We start from the raw sequence: 21,400 nt of genomic DNA on the forward strand, positions 1-21,400 counted from the left end.
AAGAAGAGGGAATAATAAATAATATTCCCAGAAGGAATCTTCTAAATTTGTGTGGTAGTTGTTCTTCATAATAGTATAATTTTCCATGATTCCCATAAGTTTTCTTATTCTTGAATTAAAAAAAAGGAAAGAAAGAGAGAAGAAGAAAGGGAAGACGGTGGAAGAAAGAAGACACAGTGAACTTGTTTCAATGGATGAATTTTGTTTGTTATATAATATTAAATGCTTTCTACTTTTACGTTGAAGTTGTTGTGTTTCAAAATTTAAATTTTATTATAAAAATTCAAATTTTGGTTAGAGTGAGGTTTGAACATGGATCTTCTAAATATTGCTAAAATATTTATCCACTAGAGCATCTCCACTTTAATATTATTCATGCTACTCAATTTATTTATTTGATGATTATATTTGCATGCAATATAAACTCTTCCGCTGCATATCATATTGTGATTAATATATGATTTATTGAGGAGTAGCAACAGCATCCTTGATAATAATTATATTTAAAGAGATCACATAAATATTAATATGATATATTTATAATTGTTGTGAATTATATAATAAACTTACCCACATGAATTTATTATGTTATTTACATATAATTAGATTGAAATAGAAAATATTTCTTACTTTTTAATTAGCCTACAGGTATTAAGAAGCAGTATTTTATTTTCTGGTTTCAATACTTTAGTTAGTATAGTGAATATTATGTGTGTTAAAATCTTTGCCCACAGGTAGATTTTAATGACTATGATTTATATTTATTTTGATGTGACTTGCATTGGCATGTATTATCATATGTTATGGATTTTGATGTGCCTATTTAAAGTTGAATAATGTTAGCATGATTTATTATTTGCAGCAGTAATGATATCTGATACTGTATCTGAAGTTCATTTGTTAAGTGGTGACAACTATAAAGAATGGAAAGATAAGATTCTCTTTCACTTGGGGTGTGCAGACCTTGACTATGCTCTTCGTAGGGAAGAGCCTCCAACACCTACTGATGCTAGTTCTCAAGCCGAGGTAGCATTATACGAACGGTGGGAGAAATCTAACCGTTTAAGTATGATGTTCATTAAGTCTCGTATTTCAGCTAGTATCCGAGGTTCAATTCCTGATTGTAGGAATGTCAAGGATTATATGAAGGCTATTGATGAAGAGTTTAAGTCTTCTAGTAAGGCACTTGCAAGCACCCTAATGGCACAATTGTCATTTATGAGACTTACCGGCATAAGAGGTGTGTGTGAACACATCATGAGGTTGAGAGACATTGCAGCACAACTAAAAGCTTTAGAGGTTGAGATCTCTGACTCACTTCTGGTGCATCTTATTCTGAATTCTCTTCCTTCCCAGTACGGACAATTTAAGATTTCTTATAACACACATAAGAAAAAATGGTCCATTAACGAATTATTGGTGATGTGTGTGCAAGAGGAAGGAAGGCTAATTCAGGAATTTGGTGAAAGTGCACTATTAGTGACAAATGAGGGTAGTAAAAAGCAAGCTCATAAGAAGAAAGAAAAGGGTATTGTATCCCATCCTATGAAGAAAGAAAGTGCACGGTGTTTCTTTTGTAAAAAGAAAGGACACATGAAGAAGGAGTGCCCAAAATTTAAAGTTTGGCTTGAAAAAAAAGGTACTAACCTTTGTGATCTTATTCCTTCAGTGTGTTTTGAATCTAATTTTGTTGAAATATGTCATGACACTTGGTGGATTGATTCTGGTGCTGAAATTCATATTTCAAATACCATGCAGAGTTTCATAAGGAAAAGGAAACCGATAGGAAGCGAACTAAGCATCTATATGGGCAATCAGATGCGTTCACGTGTGGAAGCTGTTGGAACATTTAAACTTGTATTAAGTACTGGTTGTATTTTAGATTTAGAAAGAACCTTTTATATTCCTGATTTTTCTAAAAATTTTATTTCTTTATCTAAGCTTGTAAAACAAGGATTATGTATAAATTTTTATGATGATTCTGTTGACATTATTAAAAATTCTAATATTATTGGACGTGGTACTTTAATTGGTGATTTATTTAAAGTCCATTTAGCTAATAATATTCCATCTAATCTTATAGTTATGCATGGTAATGGTATGAACAAAAAATTCTCCATGTTATGGCACCGAAGGTTGGGACACATCTCCATTGAGAGAATAAAGAAATTAGTAAGTGATGGAGTTCTTGAAACTCTAGACTTTACTGATTTTGATACTTGTGTGGATTGCATTAAGAGAAAGCAAACCAACAAGTCTCAAAAAGGTGCTAAGAGGAGTTCTGACATATTAGAAATAATTCACACTGATATATGTTGTCCTGATATGTCCTTAAGTGGTCAGAAATACTTCATCTCCTTTATTGATGATTATTCACGATATATGTATCTCTATATGCTTCATAATAAATATGAGGCATTGGACGCTTTTAAAATTTATAAAGTTGAAGTAGAGAAACAATGCGGAAAGAAAATTAAGATCGTGAGATCAGATAGAGGTGGAGAATTCTATGGGAGATATACTGAAAGTGGGCAAGCACCTGGTCCATTTGTAAAGTAACTTCAAGAGCATGGTATTGTGGCACAATACACCATGCCTGGCACACCAGATCAAAATGGTGTAGCTAAAAGAAGAAATAGGACTTTGCTGGATATGGTGAGGAGTATGCTTAGCAACTCCAATCTTCCTTTATCCTTGTGGAGTGAAGCCTTAAGACAGCTGCGTATATATTAAATAGAGTTCCAACAAAGGCAGTTTCTAAAACGCCATTTGAGTTATAGAAATGTTGAAAACCTAGTTTGAATCATATACGCATTTGGGGTTGTCCTGCTGAAGTTCGGGTTTATAATCCACAAGAAAGGAAGTTGGACCCAAGGACGATAAACGCCTATTTTATCGGCTATGTAGAAAAGTCTAAGGGTTACAGATTTTATTGTCCCTCCCATTCAAGTAAAATAGTTGAATCTAGAAATGCAAGGTTTTTAGAGCATGATGTGGAAAGTGGGAGAAATCATCCTCCTAAAGTTGTTGAGAATGATAATGTTCGTCAAACCTCTCCATGTACAAGAGTGATTGTTCAATACAATGCTCATACAGATAGGCTCAATATAGAACAACCTATTACTGATGTTCCACATCATGGAGATAATGTTCAAGTAGATCATATGGTGGAGGATCAAACTCTTCATAATGAAAATGTTGTTCAAGAACATATTGCTCAAGAGCAACTTTAAGAAGATGGGGAACCTGTTATGCCACTACCTTTACAAGAGGTTGATGATGCAACATTAAGAAGATCAACAAGAATTAGAAAGCCTGCAATTTCTAGTGACTATGTAGTATATCTTGCTGAGTCTGACTATGATGTTTGTGATAAAAATGACCCAACGACATTTTCACAAGCAATGAAAAGTCGTAATTCCAATTTATGGCTAGATGCTACGAAGGATGAAATGAATTCTATGGCAGATAACCAAGTTTGGAATCTTGTAGAATTACCTGATGGGGAAAAGGCCATTGGCTGTAAATGGGTCGGTCTTTAAAACCAAGAATGATTCATCAGGCAATATTGAGCGCTACAAGGCTCGACTTGTTGCCAAAGGATTTACTCAAAGGGAAGGAGTTGACTACAGAGAAACCTTTTCTCCTGTTTCAAAGAAAGACTCTTTTCGCATCATTATGGCATTGGTAGTACACTTTGACATGGAATTGCATCAAATGGATGTGAAAACGGCATTCCTTAATGGAGATTTGGAAGAAGAGGTCTATATAAGACAACCCGAAGGATTCATCTCAAGTGCTGGTAAGGAGTTAGTTTGCAAGTTTAAGAGAGCAATGCATGGTCTTAAGCAGGCTTCCCGACAGTGGTATTTGAAGTTTCACAATGTGATTTCTTCATTTGGGTTCATTGAAAATATTTCTGATCAATGTATATATCACAAGGTTAGTGGGAGCAAGACCATATTTCTCATCTTATATGTAGATGATATTTTGCTTGCAACAAATGATTTAGGATTGTTACATGAAGTGAAACAATTTCTCTCTAGACATTTTGATATGAAAGATATGGGTGATGCATCTTATGTCATTGGCATAAAGATTCATAGAGATAAACATAAAGGAATTTTAGGTTTATCTCAAGAAGCCTATATTAATAAAGTTCTTGAGAGGTTTAAAATGCAAAATTGTTCACCAAGTGTTGCACCTATTGTGAAAGGTGACAAATTTTGCTTAGATCAATGTCCCAAAAATGAACTTGAAAAGAAACAGATGCAAAATATTTCTTATGCTTCAGCCGTTGGAAGCCTAATGTATGCTCAGGTCTGTACAAGACCTGACATTGCTTTTGCTGTTAGCATGCTAGGAAGATATCAAATCAATCCAGAAATTATCCATTGGAGAGCTACAAAGAAGGTCTTAAGGTACCTTCAAGGGACCAAGGACTTCATGCTTACATATAGACGAACCGACAATTTGAAAATTGTTGGATACTCAGATTCAGACTTGGCGGGATGTGTTGATTCTAAAAAATCAACGTCAGGATACATCTTTATGCTTGCTGATGGAGCAGTATCTTGGAAGAGTGCAAAACAATCACTTGTAGCCACTTCTACCATGGAAGCCGAGTTTATTGCTTGTTTTGAGGCTACATCACAAGGTATTTGGTTAAAGAATTTCATCTCTGGGCTTAAGATTATGGATTGTATCTCTAGGCCATTAAGAATATATTGTGACAATTCAGCTGCTGTATTTATGGCTAAGAATAATAGAAGTAGTAGTCGAAGTAAGCACATCGATATTAAGTACTTAGCCATTAAAGACCGAGTTAGGTCTAATGAGGTACAGATAGAGCATATTAGTACTAAACAGATGATAGCTGATCCTTTGACAAAAGGCATGCCACCAGATTTTTTTAAGGATCATGTTACTAGTATGGGTTTATGTTCTATAACGTCACTTATATGACTTATGTTATATTATATGACATATTTGGATATGAAATTCCTGTTATTGTTTGTTTCTCATTTGGTCAGTATATATGCGCATAAATGATTGAGAATGACAAATAAAATTCAGTGAATGACCTAGAATAAGCATTGGGCTTATTCCTACAGAAATACCACATGAAGAGTTTATTCAGTTAGGAGATATTACATTGTAATACATAGAAGGTAATACTCGATTAATGAAAAACTACCGCTATGATTCATGTAATTTGTCTTAATTGTTTAAACATAGTATGTAATTACAAACTATACGTAATAAATGTTGGACCAAGTGGGAGAATGTTAGAATTTTTATTCTAATTGTGGTCCAATTTGTTAATATAGAAATTAGTTTTGGTGGTATTGTAATTATTCATTATTATATTGACAGTTGGTCTGTTTTTTGATGGAAAGAACACGACTGTTCATCATAAACTTTATAAAATTTGGGTTCTCAATTCCGATCATAAGAACAAAAAAAATACACCTTGATTCCATCTGGCTCTCTGTGATTCAAGAATTAGAAATTCCAAATTAAATCAAAGAATTTATTGGCAATGGCTGAAGGTACGTAAATTACTTATTTTATAAAGAAATCTAACATTTATAGATCTGTCCTTAGTGTATTATGTAATTATAAATTTTTATATGGTGAGGTTTATATCTTTTTTTAATAATTGTGATGGTTACTAAATTATAATCTAATATTAAATTTAATATATTATTAAATGTAATTATTTTTAAGTTTTTTATTTTTATTAATTTATTTGTAGGTATAATTTTATTATGAATATCAAGATAACATTTGTATATAAAATTTGGAAACTTAAAGTTAGAATATTTTGATATAGAAATAGAAATATAATCTGTAGATGTGCAATAATCAATATTAGAGATATAGACTAAAATTTTAGTTGTTTATAAATAAGATATATACATACATTTTTTCATAGAAATTAAGATGTTAATTTATTGTATATTACGTATTTTTTTAATTAATTCAATTATTTTGTGAATTCTTATGTTATGTACTTCTACTTAATATTTACACCAATAAAAAATAATAAATTGAGATTAATTTAAAATTAAATATATTAAAAAATATTTTTAATATAAATAAAAAATAAATATTTTCCGTACATTATATATATATATATATATAATTGTCTACAATATAAAAGATCATTTATTACTTCTTAATACGTGTATCTTTTTAGATAAATATTTTGCAACAGATATGAAGTGTTTAATATTATTGTAAACTTTAAAAAATACCTTCTATTTATGTTCTTCAAGAATTTTATCATTAGCAATTAATTTAAAGAGGACTAATAATTTTTCAACTTAGTTTTTATATTGGTCGTCAAATTGGTCACTAAAAACAGTAAAATATTAGAGATTAAATGTTTTCAAAAGTTTTTCAAAGTCTAACTTTTTATTTTGGCCAGTAAATTGATAACTAATTTTTTATATAGTGACCAAATTAAATTAGTAACTAATTTTTTATTTAATAATTATTTAAATATATATAAAGGAATATTTATTTATGTTAAAAATAAAGATAGAATAATTATGAATTATCTTTTTATTATTTTAATTAATATACTCTCGAGATAATTAATTTATTATCAATTTAATGTGTATATATGTATATTTTTGTTTAATACATGTAGATATACAAAGGGAATTAAAATATTTAAAATAATTTAGATCATTCTTTTATATCTTATAATCTTTTCTTATATTCTGGCTGCTCTCTTAAAATTATGTTTCTCTGTCCTTAGAATTTGAACCCACCATAACAATTGAATATGAAACTAAATAACTATTAATCTAAATAAAACAAACAAAAGAGAAAAGTCTAGAGGGCCAGCAATTTTATTAAATTTTGGCCAGCATGTAATTACCAGAGAAAAGTGAGTTATTGGATGAAATCTCATACCAATCTCACACCATTAAATCATCATTGATGGCTATTTGATGGCTACTAATCACAAAAGTTGCTGGCCCTAGCATTAGAGGAGGTAATAGCTAGTGTTCTTAGAAGTGACAACAAGGATTAACTGCCTCAAAAGATCAAGGGCGAAATCTTTATATCATGATATTAATTATTTCTTAACCACGCATCATTAATTCATAGGAAATTAAACAAGTAATAGGAGCTAATTTATGGTGACATTAACACGAATAAGAGAGCGAGTAGTTGTAGGATCATAGGAAACAGTTTCAAAGACAGCATATCCCTTCACAAATCGGAACCTTCCGGTGCCGGAAACCACTGAAATCTCTCTGGAATTCTCGCGCTGACGACTCGCGCCTTGAAGCTCCAAAGTACTGCCATTATATTGCACATTGTTGAACACAAATGAAAGAACAATAATCACAGTTGAACCGTCCATTGATGCCACTGAAATAGTTCCTTGAGCTCTTCCAACTTGAACTGCGTATTGATTTGGTGTTAGGGTTATTGGATCGTCCACCATGATAAAGGTACCAAATGTGTTGTACGACCAAACTTTTCCGGTGATGCCGACGATTTGGGCAACGGTTGCGTTAGGCCCGTTGGTAACGTCGTGCAAGTAGAACACTTGGTTTGATTGGTTGCTTTTTTTCGAACTTGTTTGGGAAATCATGGTCATGGTGATGAATATCATAAGCAATAATGTTGTGATGGAGAAGGGTTTGATTGCTGCCATGGTTTTGCAATGTTGATGTGTATGTAGAAATGAAGATGAATTTGTTTATGAAGAGGGTTGCAATTTATCTCTATATATATGTGGTAAGAATTTAATTAAAGTTCATGTCACGTTTTTCAGTTTTTCATGTTGTCACACAATGAATTCTTCACCCATATATATGATTTTCCAGTTTTGCATGTTGTCACGTGCTTCTTACTTTGGTGAAGCACATTCTTGCCGTGGTGCCCCGTCTTGTGTGAGAGTGTGAGAGGAAGAAAGTATTGTTTAAATAAAGAAATAAATTTCAATTTTAATTACATAAATATATAGGAGACAATACAAATTAGTCCAAAGTTATTTATTTTATATTTATTATTTTTTTTAAAAATAAATGCATAATATTAAATATAATAAATATGTAATTAGTGTAGGTACTCGTGCAATGTACCAAAAAATTTATTTTCTTCCTTTTATTTATATTTAAAATATATATTTTAAAAAAATATCATTTACATATTTAAATTATATAAAATAATTTTATATTTTTTGTCATTTATACGAATACCAAATTAAATAATAATAATAATAATAATAATAATAATAATAATAATAATAATAATAATATCATTTTGAGTAGTAGCTAGAAATTAATGGTATATTATTAAAAATAATAACAAATAATTCTCTAATTATTGAGATAAATTTAATAGACAAAAATAAAATAATATATCAAGATATCAATATACTGTATAAAAAAAATTTGTGAACTATACATTTAATATCTTAGATATATTATAAAAATTTATCTTATTTGAATTATCCTCTAAATATTAATATTATTTTGACCTATGTCAAGGTTGATCATAACATAAATACTTCTTTCAGATATCTTTTTTTCAAATAGAGATACTTTTGAATTTTTTTTATTGTGTATTGTATATGAAAATTCTTGTAATATAATATCACAATAAAAAATTAAAAATAATAAAAAATAGTAAATTAATCTAAAAATGATATACAATTCTATAGTACTTCTTCATCAAGTAGAACCATTTTAGTTGTGGCTTTTTGTGTACGTAATTTAAATTGTTTTACACTTTATAATCGAATTATTCTAACTTCAAATTTTTAAACTTTATGCTTAAATATTGTCTTGAGATTCTTAATAAAATCATACTTGTGTGCAAAGAAATTAAGATTAAATAAAAAGACAAAAAATATAAGTAAAAAACTAATTAAAAAATATATTTAATATTATATTAAATTCAAAGTTAGAATATAATCTAGTAGTTATAACAATTATCAAGTAAAATATAAGTCTCAAATATAAAAATTTACAATTACATAATACATTAAGGGGACATATACATAATGTAAGATTAATTTACTCTCAATTAGAAATAGAAATATTCAATTAATTTAATTATCTATTTTAAAACAAATCATTATTATAATTATGTGCATTTGATTTCTAAAATTGAAATATATATTTTTTTAATTAATAATTTTTTTTATTTATGTATACATATATATTAATTATTTAATTAATAATTTTTTGTTATCAAGATATATTTATTTTATTTAAATCATTCTAAATATTTTTTTATTTATATATACGTATATATTAATTATACATAAATATACTTAGATCACATATATAGGTTATGATTATTCTCTTTTGAGTCCACAATCATTCAATGATTCTTTTATTCTATTAATATCTCATACGTATAATAATCTTCATAAATTATGGTAATTTTGTTATATATATATATATATATATATATATATATATATATATATATATATATATATATATATATATTATATTATGTAATTAATAATTTTCTTATTCTTAAAATATATTTATTTTATTTAAAATTTTACGTATCATATTAATTGTAGATAAATATATTTAAATTATATATATTAATTTTTTTAATTATAATTATTTTTTTATAATTAATATTTTTTTATTCTTAGGATATATTTATTTTTTTATTACGATTATTTCTTATATGTATATAATTATTTTTGAACCTATCAAGAATTTTTTTATTTCTTGTAATTAATATTAGCTGTGTATGCGTAATATTCACAAATCATGGTAATCTTTATTAATTATGATAATCTTTGTAAATTACTATTAAAGACATAACTTTATATGAAAATATTAGTATAATAAGAATAATAATATTATGGATAGTATTATGATTATGTAAAATAGTGTTAATTATAATTGTATATTTATTTAATAATAATAATGATAGAATTGATTGCTTTAAGATAAAAAAATAAAATTTTAATTAAGGCTAAATTAGTTTGATATATATTAATTATACTCATAAATTTTAGCTATTAACATATTTTTTTATATTCACAATTATTTCTTTATATATATATATGGCAATTTACTTTAATAAACCAACTCCAATTCAAAATTACGCAGATCACCCAAATTCTAAAAGGCTACTTGAATATCCCAAAAGGTATTTCTATATAAATCGAATTGATTAAATTTGATTTACCCAAATACATAGTAAATCGAAGTAAATGGCTTCGAATTAAATCACCATACTAAATCGAAACAAAGAGACTCAACGTAGTCTTTTAGCTATATGATTAAATCGAAGACACTTAATTCGATTTATAGAGAACCAACGTTTATAAATACGAGCTCAACGTGAATTTTTTACAATAGTAAGATTCACAATGACTAGTGATGAGAGTTTTGTAGCTCTTGTGCACTATAGAGGATCCATTAAGAAAAAAACGCGATCAAGAATTAAGTTTATTGATAAGGACCTCTTGAGTGTTTTTCTCAAACCTTCCACGATTTTTACTGAGTTTAAGAATATTATACTCCAAAAACTAGGTCTGCATGACGTGAAACGGGTGAAGAAGTTGTTCTATAGAATCCTGATTTCCATCTTACGCGATGATGTGAAGTATGATTCATTCGTTATTAGCAGGACGAAGATTTGGGAGTTCTGTTCCATTGTCGTCGTTAGTTTTCTGAGGTGAGGACTCCAGAGCTGTTGGCAAAGCTTGTGGATGTGGTATCTAGTTCTGGAGGTTCGAATTGGAATCCACAATCCTCAGGACATGCGTCTTGCTCTAGTTCCATGCCTGTTGGTGCCTCGACAGTTGTGCCAGAGATTGCACCTAAGACAGTTTTAGTTGCTTCTCCTTCCTTTGCATTTAATCTGAACTGCAGTGGTGATGCTGGGGCTGGTGAGATTGGACCGTTGGGGGAGGTTGCAATTGCGATGCCCGGTTCTCCTGCAATGGTCCCGAATTTCGGTGAGGTTGGAATATCTGATGGGGTAGAGGATGCACTGCATGATGATGATGATCATGATGATGTAGAGCCCGCCACGATAGCTGATGACATTGACGATGACACACCCCGGACGACTCCAGTTATGGGTGGTAGAGCATCTAGTTTAGGTACTAATCAGTATCCCCCCTCCCCTCACTTCTCAGCTCTGGACTTGGATGCCATGGCACCTCAGGGGATCCGGGAGTACCTGTTAGTTTCGGGACTAGAGAGACACAGAATACAGGAGTTGTATCTGAATTTCAAGTTGGTCAACAGTTTCAGGATAAAGAAGAAGTCGTGTTAAGCGTGAAGACTTATAATATTCGCCGTGGAGTTGAGTACAAAGTATTGAAATCCAATCATCGCAAGTACTATGGCAAGTGCAAGGAGTTCAGCAGCGGGTGCGCATGGCTCATTAGGGTTAGCCTCCGCCAGCGCAGAGGTATTTGGGAGGTAAAACGATACAATGGTCCCCACACTTGTCTAACCACATCGATATCTAGTGATCACAGAAAACTCGATTATCATGCCATATCGGCCTTCATATTCACTAAAGCATATAGTCCGACACGTTTACACAGAGAATACAAAAAGGATTAAAAAACTGAAAAAATCTAACATATCCTACATTTCTATTCATAATTATCTAACTCAAAAAATTACCATTACAAAAAAATATTTATATTAATTTTTTAGAAAACTCAAAAAATTTATAACTAACGCTACTCATAAACCAAATCTCGTTGAATATAAGACTAATAACTTAAAAAATCTAACATATCCTACAATCCTAAACAACCTTCTTAGTTACCATTTCAAGTTATCAAAATCTAACCACCTAATAACTTACTACTTCTGACATGGACTTATATTAAAAAAAAATTTCTAATCCCTAATTAAAGATTTTAACTAACTGCCACACGATTTATGTTAACATTACTAGAATGACTAATTTATATTTAAAAAAGAAAATTTTCTTTACTAACCTCAAGGTGGATGGCGCCAGCAATATGCACGACTCCATCTAGTCGATATAGACAATTCGGGTTGTCCTCCATGTGTTCAACTTCGATTTTTCCCGGGCTACTTTCCGATAATTTCGGATCTGGGTGGTGGAGTTGGGTGTGGGGTTTGTATGTTTTGTTGTTCGAATGAATGAAATTCGATTTGTACATATAGCAATTCATCATAAATCGAAGTCATTAAATTTGAATTACTTGAGAGAGTTGTTGCATGTAAATCGAATCTATAGGTTTCGATTTACCAAAACCATCAAATCAAAACTTATCATGAACATCTGTTCACGTGTATAAATCAAATTGAATGGATTTGATTTACTAGCAAACATAAATCGAATCTCTTTGTTTCAATTTAGTATCGTGATTTAATTCAAAACCATTAGTTTCGATTTACACGTGAACTCTATTGACATATAATTCAAATTTAATGGATTCGATTCACTACGTATTTGGGTAAATCAAACTTAATCAATTTGATTTATATAAAAATGTCTTTTGAGATATTCAAATAATCTTTTAGAATTTGAGAGATCTACGTAATTTTGGATTGGAATTAATTTATTAAAGTAACTTGCCGTGTATATATATATATATATATATATATATATAGGGAAAACTAAATTTGATCATAATATACTATTCATTATAGATTATCATAAGATTATACGTGTAATTAGTTATAAGTTAATAGATATCAATAAAATTTTAATCCAACTATTAATTATTTTATCATTTGTTTACAATAATTTCATATAATTGATTAAAATAATTGTCATATCAAAGATATTATTTATTATTAGCAAATTTTTTAACTTAATTATTTTATTTTTTTTTAGTTATATTGAGAGTAAATAAGAATAAAAATAAATTTAAAAACCAAAAAAAGAAATTTCATATAATAAAATTTAAAAATAACATAACCAAAAATAATAGTCGTAATATATAAATTGAGATAACAACTTAAATTTTTTTAAAACTAATTTAATCAAATACTAATATTTGAATTAAATTATTTAAATTATATTTAAGATATTCTAGTCTTTAGACACGTATAAATTAGAATCATTCTCATAACGATACCTAATTAAAACAATGTCATCAGTTCGAATATTTAGAATCCGTGCAAATGCAGATCATCCTCTTTGTTAAATAAGTTTCATCATCTGTTATCCATGTAATGCGACAAGGCATAAAATAGCCACAAATTGACCTTTATTCTTATCAATAGCATTACATTGATGCACTAAAAAGCTGATAATTTCTAAAAAGATACAATATATTATAAAATTATTTTTGTTACAAAAAGTTTAAAATAAAAAAATTTAAATACAATACCAATCTTTGAAATTACATCTCCAAACTTGACACAGTTTTAGTAAAATTGAACATAAATTGAGAAAATTCAATCTCATCATATGCTCAACTTCGAAAATATTTTGACAAACGTAGAAAGCATGAAGGGATGGAATTTAAACTTGGCCTATAAAACTCCTTGAAAGCAATTGCTCGGTAGACGAAAAGAATATGCTTGAATAAGAACAATTATCAAATTATCAAAAGAATAATAATAAAATGGCTACATAAAAAATATCACAAAAATTGTAATTTGTACTTTAAAATGATTAACTTTGATGAAAAACGAAGAATACATTCTTATTCTATGAAGTAGTCAAAGAAGAATAATAAATTAAAAAATTAAACAAAATACTTTAGCTCTCAAACTTAAACTCATGAGTCATGAACTACAAAAGAAACACTATATACAACTTTTAGTAGCACAAAAGATTATAAAATTTAATTGTTGTTATCGATATATATCAATTTACCGCTAATTAATATACACGTGCATTATAAAGCATTTTAACAAAGCAATTTATGTTAGTATTATATTTATGACAATTAAAATTATAAATTTACGTTTAATTTTTTTATTATTGATATCAATATCAATTTGTTGTCGATAATGTTTGATTAACAATTATATCATAATGATTGACAATTAAAACACTTGATAATTAATATAATTAGAATGATTGAAAATATTAATAATTAATAATTAGTCTAATTGTATATTAAATACTGATTTTTATATATAATTATAAAAAAATATTTTTTTAAAATAAATTGAGAAGAGAAGTATGCATATTGACACCAAAATACACCACATTAGTATTTTTGGCATTAGAATAGTATTCGTTGTAAAATAATATACTAATGATGATAATTATTAATTACTGATGATCATTGACTTACTAAAATATAAAAAAAAATTATTACAATAATTATTGAAAGGGTATGAAATAAAATGTTAAAATTATTGATAAATGTTAATATAAACAATTGTTAGATATTACTTTATGTATAGTTGATTACATAATATGTTTTTAAAAATAATTGAGAAGAAAAACGTATGTAAAACAATAGTAGAATGTACCATGTCGATATATTTAGTGCCAAAATATAATTTATTGTAGAATAATATAATGATTTTGAATATTGTATACAATAATTTTATACATATTAGATTTAATGAAATAATTTTAGATAATTGTCTCGTTAACATTGCTGTTTTAATTATTAAATTTTCCCCTGTTTCATTTAAAGTTCAATTATTCCTCAATAACTAATTAGAGACTGCTTTTGTGTACCAGCAATCACGTGAATATATAAGCAGCATACACCATGAAGCAAATCGTGTATGCATGCATGGTTGGTTATGAATTGATCATTGTGAACGAGGTGAACTTGTTTTTCATGCGAAGACATGTATACATAAGATTCAACACATGACGTTTCACATGAAGTGTGTGTGAACTTTCTTAATTTATTTTCCTGGAATTAATACTTAATAGCTTATTTTCGATTTTTATTAATTTCTTTGAATTAATAATTTATGTTCTTTATCCAAAGTCCAAACTTCCACGTCTTTTTGTGCTTGCCATCTCGAACACTGAGGAGTTGCAATTCACGTGTAGTTTTCTTTATGAGAATGTCTAGGACAACACTTTTATTAAAATTTAGTAAATATTTAATTAGTAAAAAAAATTGAGTAACATTATTAAATAAAATCTTATATCATTAAAAGTATTAATAATAGCTAATTAATGATCATAAATTACAAAATTTACTAGCACCTAACATTTCTTTTTTTTTGTTTATTTTCGAAATTTTTTTGGCCTTGTTATCTTTCTAGTTTTTGGTCTGTACTGTGCAGTAGGCTTTTTCTTTTTTTTTTTTGGTTGAAATAACTTACTTGGCCTGCAGTTCTTTTTGGAGTTTTTTTTTTTTTTTTCACCAGGGTATTCATTAGGCCGGAAATCCAAAAGACTAATCTTTCGAGTATTGCAGAGATAAATTAAAGTGGGCAACCCTCTCAAGCAAGCAAATTCCATTTTCATTTAGGGTTGCACATGGATCGAATAATATCCGCATATCTGCGGTAATTATCCGCATCCGATCCGAATTTTACGGATATTATCCGATCCGCAGAGCCATCGGATCGGATCAGATTTGATCCGCACTATGATAGAATCGGATTGCGGATTTAGCAGTAATGTCCGCGGATCCGATCCGCAAATCCGCATATCCACACCTCTCATATAAATAGCATAGTTTAAGAAAGTAAACCCTAATGTGATATGAATTTTAGTGTGTTGTTTTATGAATTTTATGATATCTTGTTTTTAATTTTTTATGTTGTACTTCAACTTAGAATAATTAAACTTAAATCTTGTGTTATTAATTTTTTTTTTTGTTATTTAAGAGAACTTTTATTGATAATATTTTAGGAGTAAATAGGCTCAAACAAGTGAAAAATAAATTTTATGGATATTTTTTTGTAAAAATAACCAAATAAAACCTTAAAATAGTTTTTTTTTAATTATGCGAATATTCCCGATATCCGATCGGATCGGATTTGGCCTAAAAAATGTGGATATCGTATCCTATCCAATCCGATTCGATCCAATCCGTGTGCAGTCCTATTTTCATCTTCCAGTGTAGTTCTTGTTACTACATAGTTTGTTTCTCTTTCGGTCTTATGGCCCGTTGATGGAAAAAATTTGTATATCTCAAAATTTTCTAAAATAAAAATGTTAATCATTCTTAAAGTAAGATAGTAAAATATGTTATTTATAAAAACTACAAATTTAATAGTGATTAACTTTTTATTTTATTTCTTTACCAACTCAATCATCTCACTTTATATAACCTGATTTTGAATTTGTGTATACCAATTGTATATAAAAATATTTGCGTAAATAATTTTAAAAATCAACTACTAATCAACCACTACAAATAGAATGACAAATTTAGTATCTCACAATCCTTTTTGTTAAGTTTCTATGTAAATTTGATTGTTGAAAAAGGTTTGTGTCAACAATTTTAATCTATATTTGCTAGTATTTTAGTCAACAATTCAATCTCTATAATCCAGCAGTTTAACACTATAATTTTTTGCAAATAATTTTAAATATTATTAATCAAGTGCTGACCAATAATAATAAATTGTACTAATAGAACTGCTGTTAATTATTTGTCCATTACATTTTTTATTATTTTATTATGTAATATTTAATTATTTAGTTAAAAAATAAGTGAATCAATATATAAAGACTGATTTGGTAACTTCTAACTACACCTATAGTAATTTTGTAATCCAAAACAGTATGTTATCAATGGTGTTATGTTTATGTTTGAATGGTATTTGGTAAGCTGCATTGTTATTAGAACTTGGAAGCTTATATGTAGGCGTAGCCTCTGCTATGTGTAATTCTATATTTGCTGGTGTGCATCCCCTTTAAATTTGGGTGCATACTTCTACTCATAAATAAATATAGACCCTTAAAAGTTAAAATATTGTAGAATTTTTATATATAAATTTGAAGTGCATAATTACACATAACATTATTAATTTAGTATATTTTTATCCCATAACAAAATATAATCAAAATGTAGAATTATGTTATAAAAATGTATGTGATCAAGTCCTCACTATTACCATTATCACTATCAAGTATCAACAAAGGGGACCAGAAAATACCTATACATTATCCTTTAAGAGAAGTTTAGCACACTGAATCCACATACCTTCTTTCTGTTCTTTAGATATTTACAATGATCTCATCTTTTCTAATACAACATATGATGCTTAAAATGTTAAAACAGGAGCAGCTGAAAAAAAGGGGGACAAATTTGTCCTTCTCACATATTTTTCTTATTCTCAGCATGCAAAGAGCTTTGATCAATGGCCTCCAACTGACTCCGAAGGTTCTGATTTTCTTCCAAGAGGCGATCATATTCCATAAGGAACCCTTCGGATTGCTTCTTCAGAGCCTCTACTTCGGATTCCAAAGACTTAGCCTTACTTCCTTTTGCTTCGCTTTCGGTTTCCAAATTCTTGATTCGGGCCTTCAATGTCGCGATTTCTTCGGTCAGCGCTCTATGATCCTCAGAGGTGGTGGTGCTTTTACCGTCCTCGAAACTTCGGCCTTGTTTCTTAACAGCCTCCATGGTCTTTCGGAGCATGCGAAGCTCTCTTATGTAATGGTGCAACCTATCTATCATGAGGGAGAGGAAAAGCACAAACCCTGCACACAAATTACACATGAAAAATCAAGAACTAAATATATCCAAACTGAATTATAAACGGAAAACAAATAAAAAATAAAAAAACAGAACTACATCAATACCCTGCCCTCAAGTAACAACTAAACCACTCCACAAAGAGAGAAAGAGAAGAGAATACACCTACATTGATGGGATTTTACAAACAGAAATTTCAAAGGTAATTAAAACATGCAATGTGCTAAAGAATAAAACAAAAAATTGAGAATTATATTACATTCTACCCCTCTAAAGCAAGCAATGGTTTTTACTAAAAAAATTATCTTAAAATCAATTAGCATGGTGAACAATTAAACTGAATTTTAGCCGAATCTAATGCAATATGTTGCAGATTGTTTGATGAAAAGAACGAATCAAGTATTAATGCCAAGAGACCAATACAATCCTGATTTGGTATGAGGAAATGATATTTACTCAGAGAAGCCATCAAGCCAATACCATTAAACTCTGCCACTCACTCCTATCATAGCAAGCAAAAGTCCTTATTCAACACAATTTCAAAACCTTATATACAAAAAGCTAGTGATTTATCAAATTGACATATATCAGTGATATAAAGCTAGCATTTAACAAGTGACATCCCATCATGTTCTTAACATCCAATATTCAGAAAATCAACATTGTGTATGATCACACTGAGATTGTAATGGAACAGGCCAATTACCATGGATACGAAGACCTATGAGTTCTCTTAAAAATTAAAAGCAATCAAATACATGGGACATGCTGCTGAACAATAATTTCAATAGCAACCACTGCAGCGCATTAGGGGGGAAGTCTCATGTTCACATAAAATCATTTGATGTTCAAATTAATCACTAAATTAAATGGTTTTGAATTAATAATAAAATCTTCTTTTGGTGACTAAGTTTTAGTATAATCTAAAAACATCTTTACCAACATGCTATGGATCAGCACAACAGTACATATTATTTATCAAGTGACAGTTCAAAACTTCTAAATGATCTATCATACTTATACTATTTTCTAATTTTTTTTTTTTAAAAAAAATCAACATCCTATGCACAAAGTACCTAACAATTTGGGAAAACATGGGAAACCAACCATCAGTAACATAAAACAATTATAATATGAAATCAATGGATACATTTCAATTGGATCTATTTATAGTGTAGCAAATATATAACAATAATATGAAAATCAATAGTGCTACATGTATGTGTATATGTAGAGACTCATAAAATCTAGTATTGAAAGGGTAATTAATTAGTAGTTAGTTACCCATGAGAGAAGCTTCGAGAAGGTGCTTGGACATGAGGACTTGTTCGGTGGGATTGACAACACCGGCCTCAGCGGTACGGCGTTGGATCTTGGCCATACTGTAGAGGCTAGAAGCGAGGACGACGACCAATGTGGCGCCGACGGTGGTGACGACGATGGGGCCACGGCCGCGCTTGAGGCGATCCAAGGTGAGGATGAGGAGCTTCCTGAGTGGGGTCTTGAAAAGGAGAACCATGATCAGAAGCATTTCGCCGAAGATCGCGGCGTAGAGTAGCTGCAACATCTTGACTTATTAGTTATTGTAACTGCCTCTGGTGGTGTTTGAGAGAGAGAGAGAAAGAAAAGAGTAGATTGAAGAGGAGTGGGTGTCTACTGTCGGTGTTGTGTTGTTCTAATGAAGTCACTGCCCTCTCTGCTTCTTCGACAAGTGTTTAGTTCTTTGCTTCTGGTACTTTCCAAACCTGCCTTTTAAAACGTTTTTTTTTTAAATATTTTTTAGTAATCAAAATTTAATATTTATAATTGATTAAACGGTATTATTTTTATTAAAATTAAATAAAATAAATTAATTTAATAAAAAAATTAGTACATCAAATTTTAAATTGGTTTAAATTAATATTTTTTTTATAAAAAATAATTATAATATTTTTATTATAAAAAATATTAAAATATTATTATTATTATTATTATTATTATTATTATTATTAAATTTAAAAATCTTAAATTTTAAGACTTCTCTTTTCTGTGTTATCATATGATTTAAGATTTAAGATTTTTAAAATTAATTATAAAAATATTTTTATTATTTTTTATAATAAAGATATTATATTTTTTTATAAAAAAATATTAATTTAAACTGATTTAAAATTTGGTTCATCAATTTTTTAATTAAATCGATTTATCTGATCTAATTTTAATAAAAATAATACAATTTAATCGATTATATATATTAATTTTTAATTACTAAAAAATATCTTAAAAAATATTTTAAAGAACCTTTAATTACTAATTTTTTTGTAGAATTAGGTTATTTAGTGTGTGAAATTATATGATTAATACTAGATTAATTTTATAGATGTTATTTTTTATGGTAGTATAAATATAATTTTAAAATAAATATTTTTTTTCTATGTTATTACAATAGATAACATGGCAATCTTATATGAAATTAAAAATCTTATGTGCCATTCATTCATTATGACACTACTTTAGACTCTTCTTTAATATATCATAACTAGATTAGACCTGCAATAGATATATACTATATAAAATTTATAAATTAATTTAAAATTTAATAATTATATAATTAAAAATTTATACATAAATTTGACTTTAAATAAAATTATGAAAATACTCAATTCAAATTTATTTATTTAATTTAATATTATTATCTTTATTTTTTTTCTTCTAAGTAGTTATTTTTATTTATTTATTTATTTAGATTATATTCAAATATTATAGTACAAATATAAAATTATTAGATAAAATACAATTTTAAATTTAATATTTCAATAGCCAAAATTAACATTTAATTTTCTAATTTTATATTTCATGATTCACAATAATATTATGTATTTTTAATAATATTACAATTAAATAATATTAAATAATATAAATGGTTGAAAGAAAAAAGAAGTTGGATAATATAATTAATGAATACAATTGGATTAAAAATAGAAAAATTAAAAAATATTGTAAAGGACATGATATAAATTAAAATTAACATTCAATTTCTAATTTTATTTTACATGACTTATGATTGTAGTTAGTACCATATATTTTTAACATATTACAACTAAATGATATAAAAAAATATAAATTGTTGAAAGAAAAAGATATGATATAATAAATGAATACAATTAGATTAAAAATAAATATAAAAAAACTAAAATATTATAAAGGACTAGTGTTAGAAATTTATTATCTAATACACATATTTAGCAAACTAACAAAAAAAGATTTGTGGTCATCAACCGAATTTTTTAAATACTTGTGCAAAAGAATAAAAGGCATGATATTATATGCTTGTTTGAACGCCATTATTTTGATAAAAAAAGATCTTTTTTTAATGAAAAAAGATTTTTTTTTTATTTTTTAGCGTGTTTGACAAATTTCGAATAGTAAAAGTAGAAGCACTAGAAAAATCAGAAAAACATCTTATTTAGAAGCTGTAATTTGTGCTTGTTTGGGCGCCATTATTTTGATAAAAAAAGATCTTTTTTCAATGAAAAAGTATCTTTTTTTATTTTTTAGCATGTTTGGCAAATTTCGAATAGCAAAAATAAAAGCACTAGAAAAATCAGAAAAACATCTTTTTTGAGAAGCTGTAATTTACATCTTTTTTTAAAAGATCTTTTTTTCTTAAAATAAAGATGTTTTTCATGTAATAAATAAACAAAAAAGTACTTTTATATTGTTATATTCAAATATAATTGATAGATAAAAACATCTTTTTGCATGAGATACCCAAACATAAAATTACTTTTACTTTTCCATAAGATCTTTTAAAAAAAGATAACTCGAAAAAAG

The 21,400-nt window shown here is 28.0% G+C and overlaps 2 protein-coding genes across 2 annotated transcripts; both read right to left on the reverse strand.

The window, feature by feature from the left end:
- Positions 1-7,147: 7,147 nt before the first annotated feature.
- LOC112737514 (dirigent protein 23) lies at positions 7,148-7,681 on the reverse strand. Its single transcript, XM_025787447.2, has one exon. The coding sequence runs from the start codon at positions 7,679-7,681 to the stop codon at positions 7,148-7,150; it is 534 nt and encodes a 177-aa protein (XP_025643232.1).
- Positions 7,682-16,946: 9,265 nt separating this feature from the next.
- On the reverse strand, positions 16,947-19,328 carry LOC112737515 (uncharacterized). The gene is made up of 2 exons (XM_025787449.3): positions 18,872-19,328; positions 16,947-17,592 (listed from the first exon to the last, which is right to left on the reverse strand). Exons 1-2 carry the CDS (start codon positions 19,152-19,154, stop codon positions 17,207-17,209), a joined length of 669 nt encoding a protein of 222 aa, XP_025643234.1. The 5' UTR covers positions 19,155-19,328; the 3' UTR covers positions 16,947-17,206.
- Between the last annotated feature and the right edge of the window lie 2,072 nt (positions 19,329-21,400).

This window comes from Arachis hypogaea, chromosome 13 (genome assembly GCF_003086295.3).
Source record: "Arachis hypogaea cultivar Tifrunner chromosome 13, arahy.Tifrunner.gnm2.J5K5, whole genome shotgun sequence".
Lineage (NCBI taxonomy): Eukaryota > Viridiplantae > Streptophyta > Magnoliopsida > Fabales > Fabaceae > Arachis > Arachis hypogaea.

Excerpts from the sequence above, each read along its gene's own strand:
- LOC112737514 (XM_025787447.2), bottom strand. The coding sequence starts at position 7,681 with ATGGCAGCAATCAAACCCTTCTCCATCACAACATTATTGCTTATGATA.
- LOC112737515 (XM_025787449.3), bottom strand. The coding sequence starts at position 19,154 with ATGTTGCAGCTACTCTACGCCGCGATCTTCGGCGAAATGCTTCTGATC. Across the intron at positions 17,593-18,871 it reads TCTCGAAGCTTCTCTCATGG|GGTTTGTGCTTTTCCTCTCC; the intron begins GTAACTAACTAC and ends ATTTGTGTGCAG.